Below are 16,635 nucleotides of genomic sequence, written 5' to 3'. Positions count from 1 at the left end.
TCAACGATTAAATTATTGTGTGTGTAAAATTCAAATAACAATTATTAAATTTTACCTTCAATCTCGCAACGAGATTACTGGACACCAACAGATTTTATCTGCTCTTGTTGTCTCTCCCTGGAACCGATGAACTCCTTCAATCAGGTCCACGAACAGAGGTTTAATCCCTCTGATAGATTGCACTAGAAAATCTATCAGAAGTTTTCTGCGAAGAGAATAAACGAATCTGATTCGTTATTCCTTACTGCGATTCAAAATCACAGACCGGAAAATCTCGGGCAGAGTATGGGGAGGGTTCGGCCGAAACAATCTTTGAGAGGAACTAGGGTTTTCGATTTTTGCTCTCAAAAATTATGACCTGTTGTGTGTAATTTCTGTACTAAAATAACTTATTTATAATGCAGGCCACTAACACCTTAGGGCCCATTAGTCATAAGCTAGGGCCCGACAAGCAAAGCCCGCACGTTCAAAAATTAATATAAAATTCATCGTGACTCCGATCGATGAACCAATTTCACCAATGTGCACAGAAACCATTTCTGCACATTTTAAAGTCAAAATAAATTTTCCTGAATCCGAATTCAGTGGTTTCCAAAAATGTCCATCCCTATGTCATTTTAGGAAATCCTACTCCCTAACTCTTATTTAAGAAGTCCAACTCCTTAGTTCATTAAATTTAACTCTTTAAATTTAACTATCTCAACGGGGATTAAAACTCCATTACACTGTGTGACCCTCAATGGTTCAGGGATACAGCTAGCCGTGGGCTCACAACTCCTTGTGACTCGGAACAACACTTTCCGACTTGCCCAACGAATCATGGTAAAGCGCCTAGCAACATCGCCCCATGATTCCCTAGGTATCACTGATAGTGCCTACAAGAACCAGTAGATTTTGGTTAGCGTACAGTACGGTCCCTTCATCCATATATCCCGATCGAATCAACAACCATTGGTATATCGAGAGTCGCTCAAGATTCGATAACTATGCAATACATCTTGAAGATCAAATTAGTGACATGGCATGTGCTACTAAGAAACCATTTCTTAAATCACATCAAGTACTCTGGCCAGAGATTTGTCACTCTAATATCTCCTCAGATCGCATAGGATATCCACACTCGCAAGTATGTGGTGAATCCTTGACAACAATGCATTGACTCCTATATGTGTCGTAACTGTACCCAATCTCGACACCTGATGACCCCCATAGAGTCGGTAAACGAGTCAAAGCACAGCACTAGCATATAGAGTCTCCATGATGTTTCAAGTCGTAAGGACTAATGGTGTACAACCAAAACCGCGGACTTTATCCACTCGATAAGTGATAACCACTTGGAAAGTCCGGATAGGGTAGTTCGATTATTCATCCTATGAATATCCATTTGCATGCTTCGAACATCTCCATGTTCCCTACCAATGAAACGTGGTACTCCGCATCGCAAATGCTAGTCTCAAACTCGAGCGATCCTTATCCTTATTATCGGACGGCTCAATCGACTAGGAACGGTTTTTAGAATATACAGTGACTATAAGATGTATTTCATGATAGACATCTCCATGTTCTACCACATCTTACATACACTATAGTATATTCAAGGTCTTTATCAAAACAACAATAGTATATCACAATATAACAATATGAAGTAATATAAAGTCATTGCCATAAAAGTGTAAATAATATTAAACAAAAGATTGTTTATACAAAGAGTCATCAAAGCCCATAGCCACACAGTTGGCTCACTGGGCACCCACTCTTACATTGACTTGTTAGAGGATTTCGAAGAATTCTTTGTTAATTCCTTATCAACCGACAGACATCTAGAGCAGACTATTCATACCTTTTGAGAGGATATTCTACGAGCCGTAGTGCTAGATTTTGGCACTAGTTGGCCAGATTCATGACTTTGATTGAATGTTACGATTTGAACTATTATCAAAAGAGTTTAGAGATTACTCTTTTCGAAGCGATGTACGATGAGTACTACGAATTTTTCTTATTTCGAGAATGATGTTCTAGAGTACATCAGCTGTAGAGTCAGATTTGACCTGATATTGTCATAGATGTCAAAGAAAGTGATTATGATTTCGAATAGAATCAGAACAGTGCGAGACAGATGTGTCAGAATTGTAAGTCTTGATTCAGACTTTCATAAGGGAACAAGATTCGTTCATTTGTACTTTAGAGAGATGAGATGGAATTGAATGAAACTTTGAACTAATTTGATTGATCGATAACCGATGACAGATACAGAGTGAGTACCAAAAAAAGGAGTAGTTCTAGAACAATTTCATTCTAGTTGTTTTAGTATGATGACTTATATAAGAATCGAAGAAGTCATTTGAAAGCTAGAACAAGATTTGAGATATATAATCTGAATCTCTTTATTGCAATAAGATTGAGTACAGATTCTTTCGGATCTCTATCTGATGTGCTCGGATTGCATGCGATTTCGAGGACTAAATCAATTCTTAGAGGGGGAGAATTGTAACGCCCCAAAATATATTTATCGAATTAATTAGCAATTGAAATAATTATTGAGTTGATGAAATAATTATTATTGCTAATGTGATTATAGAGTGTATTTATAAAATACACATACCAGTTAATCAATGAATTTGACTATTTCTGGATATCTGGTATTATTTGGCATTTTGAAATAATTATTGAGATATCGAAATAAAAATAATTATTTATGCCAGATAAATTTAATTTGGGAAAATATTGACTAAGATGACTGGTCCGAGTCTAAGTTGGACTTAGAAATTAAATTGGAAATTTATGAGTTCAATTGGCTGGTCAAAGTGTATAATTTCAGAAAAATGATGTTATTGATGTTGGGTGCGTGTATCGGAAAATATCAGATTTAGGACTAATTTTTACCAGTTGGGTATCAAATAAATTAGTCCGAGACCCGAAAATATCGGGTTACTATAAATAGAAAACTCACACTGAGAAAACACGGATCAAGATTTTTTCCCCAATTTTTCCCATTTTCTCGACTTTACTGTAGCAGCAGTAGTTTTTTTATTTTTCCGACCCGATCTCCGAACGGTCAGATTGTAGCCAAGATCAAGATGAATCTATTGGTATAAAGAAATCGAAAATCCAACGGTTGGATCGCCGGGAAAATGAGAAATAACAGACGAGTTCTGCATAGAATTTTCGTGGGTACTGTAGCAGTCAAAGTTTTTGATTTTTCTGGACGTTCACCGGATCTCCGATCAAAGATCCGATCAGTCACTTCGTATCCAACATCAAGATGAAGCTATTGGTGTAAAGAAATTGACGATCCGACGGTTGGATCGTCGGAAAATCGAGTTAGACCAGACGGGATCTGTGCGAGTACTGTTCATCGTCTTCCTCGATATGATTTTCATGATTCGAGCTCGTTTTTGTTGGTTTTAAAGCTAGTAATCGATTATTTGAGTTGTGAAGAACATTTCCCAAGCTTATTGTAGCATTTTTGGTGAAGGAATCGAGCAAATCGAAGCTTTTAAACTTCGCCGGAGTCGGCTCATTTCTCTCCGATCCCGGCCGCGTAGGAGCTTCGTTCCGGTCGTGGCTTATATGGTTGGAATCGTCTCGTCGATCTCAACAAGCCTGTCAAATTTCATAATTTTTGGAGCAGTTTTGACATCGCCGCCGGACGCCGTCGTGTCGCCGCCGTCTTCTCCGATTTTCCGGCGACCTCCGACGAGTTAACCATTTTTTATCATCTCGACGTGATAGATCCAAATATCCAAGTTTCGAGTCGAGATTCGAAACAGTGAAGCGGTGAGAACACGATAAAGTTGACGAATTATTGGTCAAAGTTTGACCAGAGTTGACTATGGTTGACTTTTGTATATTATGTGATTTTTCGCAGATTGGAAGCCAGTCAAGGATATTTAAAGGCAGAGATCAGCAGTTTAGGGATTGGACTTTTCCAGACTTGAAAATTGAGGTATGAGCTAATGTCGATTTCTAAGGGAATGAATACTCGAGAGAGTTTGAGATTCTCGAGTTCTCGATTAAAATCACATATTGCATGTTTATTTGATTATTTGATATTTAATGTGAATTTGAATGATTTAATTGATTTTCAATATTACTTGAAAGACATGAGTTTGTCTATATGAAATTGTTTGAAGTAAGTGATTTATATATTCGATTTGAAAAGCATGAGATTTCTTATTTGAATTACTTCAATGATTTTCGATATTATATTCGTGAGTTTGAATATACGAGTTGAATGTGTTGACATCTTCGATACATTGATGTATGAATACACAGATTTATTATTTTCGATTCAATTAAATTGCATTTGATTCATATGCATTCATCTTGAGCTAAATCTCTTAAATTTTTAGAGGGCTGAGTTGCCCAGATTCAAATTAGACGTTTGGGAGCTATATCGAGTGGCCTGGGATGTTGAGTTCCCCCAGTGTCAGCATACTCCTATATTTGCGCCAAAGTCTAGAGGTTTGAGAAGCGTAGAACCACCCCGAGCGGGAGCGTAGGTGGGTTAGTTGCGTGATCTTGACCTCGGGATCCCAACCGATTGTCCGATATTCCCTTGATTATCTGATTTGATAATCCCGATTTTTAAACACATGAATTTCATTGGCATTTCCATTGAAGAATTTGAATGTATATTATGATTTTAATATACTTACTTGATATTACATGTTACGTCGCTTTTACTGGGATTTTATTCTCACCGGAGTTATCCGGCTGTTGTCTTGTTTTGTATGTGTACTTGACAACAGGTGGGGCAGGAGCTAGTCAGAGTCGATGTGGTTAGCTTGGGATTGAATGATAGATGTAAGGCATCGATTTAGAGTCGAATAACTTTTAGAACTCGGTTATTTATTGAAGCATGCTTTTATTGTTGATTTATAATACTGCATGTATTTTTATACCCCGATTATTCTTAAAATTGATGTATGTCGAAGAACGAGTTTAAAATTGATTTTTATAGTTGAGCCCGAGATGGTCTCGCTCGAGCCGAATATTTTTCTACCGCTCACTGTTCCTTTTAAAAAAAAAATTGGCTCATTTATTTGTCGATGATTGTTTTACTATTTGAAATTAGTTGATTAGAATCGAGGTCCTCACAGATATCAAACTCGATATCTCATCCTAAGTCATACCCCACCGTGACTGTTACCAAAACTCTAGACTGAATAGCCTTCCCACCGCCATCTCCTGAAACACAAGGGCTTCCAGGTACACCGGCATAGGGTTGCGCCTCCTCACATCTAATCATGGTCATAGTCCACAACTCTCGGCATATACTAGACCTGGTTCCTGATGAATACCCATCATCACAAGTCTCAACCTACGAGTGTCATCAGACTACTGTTATAAGGAAACAACCTAGAACAAGACTCCATGTTATAAACCGAACAATATTCCCATGCCTCCAGATGAATCACCTCATCCTTGGCACTATTTAGTCTGCTGACTAACTAGGTCATCCTAGGAAAACACCTATAATCAATCACCCAAGTCAATCAGTTAAATATTTCCACTCAAACCTATGAGTACAATAGTTGAACACTAATCAACTAAAATAATGTCAACCTTAGCAGAATCATGCAGTCATTAATTCAAGTTATGCACTATTCCTTTATTACAATCCATGTAATACATACAGTATTCAAAATACGGTGAAAATGTACAACTAAAAATTGAAATGATACAATAAGAATCTGATGATTTATTACAACTGAAATACTGTTTACAAATTATAACAATACAGTATTTAAATCATCTCACTTGTCTTCGTTTCTTGAGCATGAATCTTCTCATCGACACACGCATCAATACAAGCATACTCCTGCCCAAATCTCTTGGTATCTCATCCCGCCAAGACTTTCGGAGAAATAACTCGAGCTCGCTAACCAGTTATGCTCTGCATCAATGCCTGTCAGTCGACCTCTTATGCTCTCGATCTACCGTCAGCGTTCTTCTTGCATCCATATCATGCTTTTGAATGTGAAGTTTCCCGTGTGCCTACCGAACGCATCGATACAAGCATACCAGCAATACCATGTTCTGCATGAGTTTAAAGACCTTATGCTCAAAACCAGTCATGCCTTAGCCACTCGAGGCATTCCCTGGTGAAGGTCTATATGACAATCTCTCCAACTATGACAGGAGAATCTTCATAATAGTGTCATCATGGTACGGACAGTACAAATGCAAACATCAAGTACGTCCCAACCAATACTCTGGAATCTTGTACTCGATCCCAAGCTAGGATCCACATGAGTAGAAATCGCAAGAACTCAGACACGGTCCTTCTTTCTTGTCCGCACTTGCTAGAATCCCATAAGCTAAATCATTAAAATTCCTGCCGATGATGATAGTCTTTGGGCAACCCAATCACTTCATCATCGTCTCTCATAAGGTTGCAATAATCCTACAATGATAACCCAAAGTTTCAGTACTAAATCTCAAGTCTCTTGCATGCTGCTCTAATACAAATGAATGTAGTGACCCAACCCCGATCCACTACCTAATCAGAGTTTATAGCATAATTAAGCATGCATTAAATAAATTGCTGCGAAAGACTTAAATAAAAGCAGACCGGCAGAATACAACCGATTAAACAAATTCGATTATACAACCCAATCGAATAAACTTAAATAAAACCTACAGCTAAATCTGTTGTCTTCAAAGGTTACTAGCCTCTCCAATCTCCTAGTGCTCAATCCTGCACATACACCTGCCCCGTCGAATGGGGTGTCCAGACATACAGAAAATACTGGATGTGAGAGAATACGCTCAATACGGAAGCAATGATATATAAAATATATGCAGCACATAAGTGTATTTAAAACGAGGGTAAAACAGTACTCAGGGGCTCCATGAATATAAAGGTTCGTGCTGAATAGCTAGTCCGTGGGGCCGCTCCTATATTCACTTATCAATTATAGCGTCTGCTTCACCATCATGGTCGCTCCTAGTGATATCAAAACCAGGGGCTGAGTGTCCCCAGACACGAATTCCTAAGGAGTAACTCTTCACCGATGGAAACGGTCTAGACTCACATCGTACTGGATGCAGTCATACGTAAAATCATGGATGTGCTAAAGCAGTAAAACATGGAAAACACATAGCATATATCATGCTGGTCATCTCAGTCAGTACTTACATACCTTTCTAAGGAAGTCCTAGATGTCCCACTCTAGGTTTCCAAGACTATCACCAACTCTACAATGCAAATACTCATGCATCATTCATTATGCTCTAAAAGCCTTAATTAAGCTATAGCATACTCCCAAATAATTTAAGGAGACCATAGATATACGTGCATCCATCGTCAGCCCGCTGATGGCGACTACCCAACTACTTGGGCATCTACTGCCACACCTCCGCAGCTACGAGCACAGCTTTGCTACTCTGACGCCGCTCCGCTACTATGTCAGACACTATCTGACTATGATAAAATATATATCCCTACTCCAACTCTAAAGTAACTGTGACACCCTCAACCGATGAAGACGTTACAAACTAACATGACGTTAAAACTAGTTCGGAAAAGAAAATTTTTGAAAGATGTATGCATACATCAAACCTTACTTAAAACATTTCAGAATAGTTTACAAACCAAATCATAACAATTTGAAACATAAAGCGTATTTTCTTCAATCAACATAACAACATTTAGTTCATTAACTTGACACAAACACTCTCAACACATAACACACTCATGCATCGCCCGCCGGTCCGACTCCTTGCTCTTCTTCATGCCCGACATTGAACTCATCGACATATGCATAAATGTCATCCTCATTATCTGCACCATTCAAGTATAGTGAGTCTAAAGACTCAGCAAGAGTATTCAGTAAAAATCATGAGATTTCAATAATCCTTTAAACTTAACATAACATAACATAAGCTTATCATTTGGTGACGAATTATGCGAAATTGTGGCAACCGTCATAATGGGCACATTCATCTTTTCTTGTTGATCAACAATCATATGGAATTACGCCTCGTAACATTCGTTCTTTCATTTTCGGAGGCCCCTTCGGAGCTCATCCCGGAGGACCTAACCCGTACATTGAGCCGTATTTGGGAGGGCCCCTCCGGAGCCCAAACCGGAGTACCGTTCCCGTATTGTCACCACAAAGACACATAAGACATCAAAATATTTTCATGCATCAACATATTATATCTTCATAATTCAACATAACATTATTCATTCATGCTTCATCGTTATTCATTTCATCAACATATCATTTCATTCATCATGAAGCATCATTGAAACATCATAATTTCTATCTTAACTTTTGTATCATGAACATAAAACTTTACTCGATAACTTCATGCATGTAATAAATGATAAAAATCATACTTTCATATTGAACATAGGTATCATGAAAGAAACTTAGACATGTACATGCATCACATAACGTAATCGGTCCACGTAAGCCTTAAAAGATCATAACCATGAATTAAGGACTCAAAAATCAAAACATAAGAAAATTAATTCGAAGCTACAGCGCTCCAGCGCTATAAGGGAGGCGCTGGGGCGCTATACTTGCGCATTGTCAGCTCTGCTGCACTGCAGTGGCTATGCCTTCACACTGATAGTTAGAGTTCTTGCACCCCGAATTTCAAAACGTAGTAAACATAAAAGTTTTAGCCCTTGATCTAAGCTTTCAAATTCCGAAACCCTCACCTTTATTGGATATTTCAGTAGAAAGTTATGCGAATTCTCCCGAGATGTGTCACTGCCGAAAATTCAAACCACTTGATACACTTCGGGGCGATTTTGGCCAATCTTATAAAATGATTTTGACAAAACTCAAAGAATGAAAGTTGTATCTATATGGGTTATCTTTCAAATACAATTGGCCTCATCGCATTTGGATTAATACAATAGACTTAATCCACAAAATTGCAACAAGTGTTGTTAATCCGAGACAACCCAACACATGCAACGCTTCAAAGCTTTAACTAAAACTAACTCAACACTTCAAAATTCAACACACACCTTCAAAATCAGTCCTTTCTCAACTCTAAATCATAAGAATCTATCATCACACATTATTTATCAAGAATTTCACAAGAATGACTTACATATCACGATATCATAAACCTCATGCTTTTATGCTTCTCAAATCTTTAAAATCATGCATAAAACTCATCAACACACATAATTTCTTATCAAAATAGATATATCTTGAATGGTGGTTTAAAATTCTTTAAAAACTTGCCTTGAATGGAGGAGGAGTTGATCCGGAACTTCGGAGACGATCTAAACCTTGGACGAACTAAAAACTGGTACCTAAAACTCACTTGAATCTTGAAGGATTTGATGAAGGAGATGATGAATAGTGAGGGGGAGGAGAAAAACGTGTAAGGGAGAGGAGGATAATGAAGAAGTGTGATAGAATATGTCAAGGGAATCACTAACATGTAGGGTATAAGGTTGTTAAGTGTAGTTTTCATAATTAATGCACATCGTATATTGATTGCTTAAAATGCAGTCAAAGAAACACATCTCGACTCGTCTGATAAAAATGCTATCTTTTGACTCGTTTATAAAAATGTAACAATATCATACTTAAAATACTCGTAAAAATGTACTCTATTATCTCGTTCCTAGGTTAGCCTCGTCCCGCGAGTCCAGAATCGAACTCTACCTGGAATCATTTATTTAATCAAAATTTTTAAATGTAAGATAAACATAATCATGAAATCATAATCATTAAATCATAACTTAAACAATTTAAGGCATAAAATCATTAAAAATTTATGTTTAAATAATCGTGAGCAAGTTTAATGGATTTTTGGACTTTACAATTCTACCCTTCTTAAAAGAATTTCGTCCTCAAAATTTGACTTACCAAATATTTCTGGGTATTGACTACGCATATCTTTTTCGGTCTCCCATGTAGCCTCTTCCACTAATTGATTGCGCCATAAGACCTTTACCATCTTGATCTCTTTGTTTCTCAGCTTTCGGACTTGTGTATCCAAAATTTGGATAGGTATTTCTTCATAAGACAAGTCTGGTGTCCATAGAACTGGCTTGTGGCGAATGACATGGGAAGGATTTGAGATATATTTTCTCAACATCGAGATATGGAATACGTTGTGTACACCTTCCAAGTTTGGAGGCAATGCTACTCGGTAAGATCTTGTTCCAACCTTGTCTAGGATCTCGAAAGGTCCTATATTTCTTGGGTTCAACTTTCCTTTATTCCCAAATCATAAGACTCCTTTCCAAGGTGAAACCTTCAAAAACACGTGATCACCTACTTGGAACTCCAACTCTCTACGCCTTTGATCGGCATAGCTTTTCTGTCGACTTTGAGCCGACAACATTCTGTCCTTGACTTTTGCTATCATATCGACTGTCTGTTGCACTATTTTTGGCCCTAATACAGCTCTTTCTCCCACTTCATCCCAATGCAATGGAGTCCTACACTTTCTACCATACAAAGCCTCATAAGGAGCCATTCCAATAGTAGCTTGATAACTATTGTTATATGTGAACTCCACTAAAGGCAATTTCGATTCCCAATTATTTCCAAAGTCAATCATGCAAGCCCTGAGTAAATCTTCCAGTATCTGAATCACTCGCTCAGATTGTCCATCTGTCTGCGGATGAAAAGCTGTACTAAAAGCTAGCTTTATTCCCAATCCATGATGTAAACTCTTCCAAAAGTTTGAAGTGAACCTAGGATCCCTATCAGAGACTATCCTTGCTGGAACTCCATGCAATCTAACTACCTCTCGAATATATAACTCTGCATATTGATTCATCGAGAAGTTGTTTCTAACTGGTAAGAAGTGAGCTGACTTTGTCAACCTATCAACTATTATCCATATTGAATTCATTCTTCGTTGTGTAATTGGTAGTCCAATCACAAAGTCCATTGTGACATCTTCCCATTTCCAAGTGGGAATATGTAATGGTTTCAGAAGTCCTGTTGGCCTTCGATGTTCAACTTTCACCTGTTGACATGTCAAACATTCGCTAACAAACTTAACGATGTCTTTCTTCATACCTGGCCACCAGTATAGCATCTGTAAATCCTTGAAAATCTTTGTACTCCCTGGATGAATAGAATATGGTACCGTGTGAGCCTCAGTCATCACATCTTCCCTCAGTGAATTTACTATCGGTACCCACATTCGCCCTTTGTGATGCACGACCCCATCCTTCACCATATACAATGCACCCCCTTTTGCTTCATCTTTTAGTTTCCAAGTTAATAATTGCTGGTCTGAAGCCTGCCCTGTTCGAATCTTGTCGAGCAAACTTGGAACCATTGTTAAGGTTGATAAGGCACAAACTTCTATTGGCTCAACTACTTCCAATATGAGTCGTTCAGAATCTACAATCAACTCTTGTTGAGTTGTCATTCTATTCAAAGTTGCAGATTTATGACTCAAAGCATCTGCTACTACATTAGCTTTACCCGGATGGTAGCTAATGTCACAGTCATAATCTTTCACCAATTCAAGCCATCTTCTCTGCCTCATGTTCAACTCCTTCTATGTGAAAAAGTACTTCAGACTTTTATGATCGGTGAAAATCTGACACTTTTCACCATAAAGGTAATGTCTCCACAGTTTCAGTGCGAAGACAACTGCTGCCAATTCGAGGTCATGGGTAGGGTAATTCTTTTCATGAATCTTCAACTGTCGTGAAGCATATGCTATTACCTTTCCATCTTGCATCAGGACAGCCCCTAATCCACTCTTGGAAGCATCTGTATAAATTACGAATCGACCTATGCCTTCTGGTATGGCTAGTACTGGTGATGTCATCAACTTTTTCTTCAACACTAAAAAGCTTTTCTCACACTGATTAGACCATTCAAACTTCACACTTTTGCGAGTTAATGACGTTAGTGGCAGCGCTATCTTGGAGAAATCCTGAATGAATCTCCTATAGTAACCCGCTAATCCCAAGAAACTTTGTACCTCTGTAGCATTCTTTGGAGTAACCCAATTTTTAATTGCTTCTATCTTTGCTGGATCAACCTCTATTCCCTTAGCCGAAATTAGGTGACCCAAAAATGCAATCTGTTCCAGCCAAAATTCACACTTACTGAACTTAGCAAACAATTCTTTTTCTTTCAGAACCTGCAAGACTGTAGTTAGATGCTGACGATGCTCATCGAAACTACGAGAGTAAATCAGTATGTCATCTATGAATACTATGACAAACTGATCCAAGAAAGGCTGAAACACTCTGTTCATAAGATCCATAAACACTGCCGGTGCATTGGTAACTCCAAACGGCATGACTAAGAACTCGTAGTGGCCATAACGAGTCCTGAAAGCCGTTTTAAAAATATCTTCGTCTTTCACCTTCAATTGGTGATAACCTGATCTCAAATCGATCTTGGAGAACACTACTGCCCCTTGTAACTGATCAAACAAATCATCTATCTTTGGAAGTGGGTATTTATTCTTCACTGTTACTCGATTCAGCTCTCTATAATCGATGCACAGTCTCATAGACCCATCTTTCTTCTTGACAAACAATACCGGTGCACCCCAAGGCGATACACTCGCTCTAATAAAGCCTTTATTGAGTAGCTCTTGTAGTTGCTCCTTCAATTCCTTCATTTCAGTCGGTGCTAACCTGTATGGTGCTTTGGAAACTGGTTGGGTTCCAAGCATTAATTCAATTCCAAATTCTACCTCCCTAGCTGGAGGTAATCCTGCAATATCATCAGGAAATACTTCTGGGAAATCTCTCATTACTTCGACGTCTTCAAGTTTCGGTCGAGGTAATTCTTGGTCGCAAGTGACACTTGCAAGGAAACCTGCACATCCTTTATTCAACATTTGTCATGCCTTACCCACTGAAATTAAAAGAGATGAATTATGTTTCGGTGTGGCATGGAATAGAAACGGTTCTCCATCCTTAGTTTTCAAGGAAACCGTTCTCCGTTTACAGTCTATAGTAGCCTTGTATCGAGACAACCAATCCATCCCGAATATCACGTCAAAATCAGACATATTCAGGATAATAAGATCAACAAGTAACTCGTGACTCTGCATTTGTACACTGCATCCTCTGATAATCAAATCACTACTCAATTCTTCCCCTGAAGGCAAGGATATACTAAATCCTGATATTGACTTATCCGGTACTAAACCCGATTTATTAACAAATTCAACAGATATGAATGAATGTGTAGCTCCAGTATCAATTAATACATGAGCGGGATTACTGGAAACATTAATCATACCTGTAACTATAGTTGTATTTGGATCCACTTGATCATGTGCCATTGCAAAAACTCGTCCTCTTACCGGTTCTTTGGATTGAGGGCAATATTTTCGATAGTGCCCTGGCTTTTTGCAAAGGAAACATACTCCAGTCCCTGCCATGCATTGACCTGAGTGAAGTTTTCCACATTTTTGACAAGCTGTTGGTGAAATTGCCGGTTTTGGTGCTGGTAGAGCCAATTGTTTCTGCCCCTGAGGTCGAGGCTGCTGCTGTTGGTATGGTCCGTGTTGGGGTGGGCCTTGGTACGGTCTCTTTCTGCTAGAATTTCCTTGTTGGTCCCGATTCTGATAACTAGATCTTTTTGCCTGTGACTCTCGGATAATGTCATTTCTGTCCTTTTCGGACAGCATGGCCTGATCCACCGCATCTTTGTAATTTTTCGCTCCACTTAGTCTAACATCCTTTCTGATGAAGGCATTCAATCCTTCTGTAAAATGTTTCAACTCTTCAGCAGGATCACTAGAAATCATCGGTACAAAGTATCTTCCCCTTTCAAACTTCTTAACATACTCCGCAATCGACATGTTTCCTTGACGGATTTCCAAAAAATCTTTGGCCAACCGGGTTCGGGTGCTCACTGTGAAATATTTGCCGTAGAACACATCCTTGAATCCATTCCAAGTAAGGGTAGTTAGGTTCAACGCTGCTTTGGCTCCATTCCACCAAACACGAGCGTCATCGCGGAACATATAGGTAGCACATCTCAATCTATCCGCATCCATGATCTGCATGAATTCAAAAGCAGTCTCCATAGCTTGGAACCATTGTTCTGCTATCAAAGGATCAGTCTCTCCTTTGAACTCAGGTGGTCCCAACTCTAAGAACCTTTTGTAGATAGGGTTCTGATTAGCTGTAGGGTGGTTATTTCCAGCATTAGTTGTCTGGGCTTGAAGCAACTGTTGGATTTGAGCTCCCTGAGCACGACTTTGCTCTTGAAGCAGAGCAGTTAATCCCGCCAAAAACTGGTTGTTTTGATTGTTCTCACTATCTGGTCCGCAATCACTATGGTTGTTGTTTGCAGAATTGGTGTTGGTGTTGGTGTTGTTTCCCCTACGTGATGTCATAGTCCTAAAGTCCAATATTATCCACACCGTTCAGTCACGATTCAAAACGTGAATATACTTTAACATATAACATGCATACATATATCTCATCGCATTATCATACACATAATCACATAAGACACATAACTTACAGACATGAAGACGGAGCGTTGGAGTCGTGGCGAGTATGCATGAGTGTTTCAAGAAACCCAGGGCGAACTGCTCTGATACCAAACTGTGACACCCTCAACCGATGAAGATGTTACACACTAACATGACGTTAAAACTAGTTCGGAAAAGAAAATTTTTGAAAGATGTATGCATACATCAAACCTTACTTAAAACATTTCAGAATAGTTTACAAACCAAATCATAATAATTTGAAACATAAAGCGTATTTTCTTCAATCAACATAACAACATTTAGTTCATTAACTTGACACAAACACTCTCAACACATAACACACTCATGCATCGCCCGCCGGTCTGACTCCTTGCTCTTCTTCATGCCCGGCATTGAACTCATCGACATATGCATAAATGTCATTCTCATTACCTGCACCATTCAAGTATAGAAAGTCTAAAGACTCAGCAAGAGTATGCAGTAAAAATCATGAGATTTCAATAATCCTTTAAACTTAACATAACATAACATAAGCTTATCATTTGGTGACGAATTATGCGAAATTGTGGCAACCGTCATAATGGGCACATTCATCTTTTCTTGTTGATCAACAATCATATGGCATTACGCCTCCTAACATTCGTTCTTTCATTTTCGGAGGCCCCTCTGGAGCTCATCCCGGAGAACCTAACCCGTACATTGAGCCGTATTTGGGAGGGCCCCTCCGGAGCCCAAACCGGAGTACCGTTCCCGTATTGTCACCACAAAGACACATAAGACATCAAAATATTTTCATGCATCAACATATTATATCTTCATAATTCAACATAACATTATTCATTCATGCTTCATCGTTATTCATTTCATCAACATATCATTTCATTCATCATGAAGCATCATTGAAACATCATAATTTCCATCTTAATTTTTGTTTCATGAACATAAAACTTTACTCGATAACTTCATGCATGTAATAAATAATAAAAATCATACTTTCATATTGAACATAGGTTTCATGAAAGAAACTTAGACATGTACATGCATCACATAACGTAATTGGTCCACGTAAGTCGTTCTTTTCGTTCTTGACTTAAAACTTGAAACTTTTTGCATAGAAACTCTTAAATATATTTTAGAAGCCTTAAAATATCATAACCATGAATTAAGGACTCAAAAATCAAAACTTAAGAAAATTAATTCGAAGTTACAGCGCTCCAGCGCTATAAGGGAGGCGCTGGGGCGCTATACTTGCGCATTGTCATCTCTGCTGCACTGCAGTGGCTATGCCTTCACACTGATATTTAGAGTTCTTGCACCCAGAATTTCAAAACGTGGTAAACATAACAGTTTTAGCTCTTGATCTAAGCTTTCAAATTCCGAAACCCTTACCTTAATTGGATATTTCAGTAGAAAGTTATGCGTATTCTCCCGAGATATGTCACTGCCAAAAATTCAAACCACATGACACACTTCGGGGCGATTTTGGCCAATCTTATAAAATGATTTTGACAAAACTCAAAGAATGAAAGTTGTAGCTATATGAGTTATCTTTCAAATACAATTGGCCTCATATCATTTGGATTACTACAATAGACTTAATCCACAAAATTTCAACAACTGTTGCTAATCCGAGACAACCCAACACATGCAACGCTTCAAAGCTTTAACTAAAACTAACTCAACACTTCAAAATTCAACACACACCTTCAACATCAGTCCTTTCTCAACTCTAAACCATAAGAATCTATCATCACACATTATTTATCAAGAACTTCACAAGAATGACTTACATATCACGATATCATAAACCTCATGCTTTTATTCTTCTCAAATCTTTAAAATCATGCATAAAACTCATCAACACACATAATTTCTTATCAAAATAGATATATCTTGAATGGTGGTTTAAAATTCTTTAAAAACTTGCCTTGAATGGAGGAGGAGTTGATCCGGAACTTCGGAGACGATCTAAACCTTGGACGAACTAAAAACTGGTACCTAAAACTCACTTGAATCTTGAAGGATTTGATGAAGGAGATGATGAATAGTGAGGGGGAGGAGAAAAACGTGTAAGGGAGAGGAGGATAATGAAGAAGTGTGATAGAATATGTCAAGGGAATCACTAACATGTAGGGTATAAGGTTGTTAAGTGTAGTTTTCATAATTAATGCACATCGTATATTGATTGCTTAAAATGCAGTCAAAGAAACA

The 16,635-nt window shown here is 38.3% G+C and overlaps 1 protein-coding gene across 1 annotated transcript; it reads right to left on the bottom strand.

Moving 5' to 3' along the window:
* Window positions 1-6,331: 6,331 nt before the first annotated feature.
* Window positions 6,332-14,322, bottom strand: LOC140861330 (uncharacterized). Its single transcript, XM_073264336.1, has 7 exons — window positions 13,218-14,322; window positions 12,921-13,118; window positions 12,605-12,788; window positions 11,998-12,139; window positions 11,555-11,817; window positions 11,086-11,374; window positions 6,332-6,409 (listed from the first exon to the last, which is right to left on the bottom strand). Exons 1-7 carry the CDS (start codon window positions 14,320-14,322, stop codon window positions 6,332-6,334), a joined length of 2,259 nt encoding a protein of 752 aa, XP_073120437.1.
* Window positions 14,323-16,635: the final 2,313 nt, after the last annotated feature.

Source organism: Henckelia pumila, chromosome 4 (assembly GCF_033568475.1).
Source record: "Henckelia pumila isolate YLH828 chromosome 4, ASM3356847v2, whole genome shotgun sequence".
NCBI classification, from domain to species: Eukaryota; Viridiplantae; Streptophyta; class Magnoliopsida; order Lamiales; family Gesneriaceae; genus Henckelia; species Henckelia pumila.
The sequence above is the reverse complement of the archived record's forward strand: the minus strand, read 5'-3'. Positions and strand labels throughout refer to the sequence as shown.

Coding starts and splice junctions, on each gene's coding strand:
- LOC140861330 (XM_073264336.1), bottom strand. CDS start 14,322: ATGACATCACGTAGGGGAAACAACACCAACACCAACACCAATTCTGCA. Junction 13,119..13,217: donor AAATACAACTATAGTTACAG/GTATGATTAATG, acceptor AATCGGGTTTAG/TACCGGATAAGTCAATATCA. Junction 12,789..12,920: donor ATACAAGGCTACTATAGACT/GTAAACGGAGAA, acceptor AAGGATGTGCAG/GTTTCCTTGCAAGTGTCACT.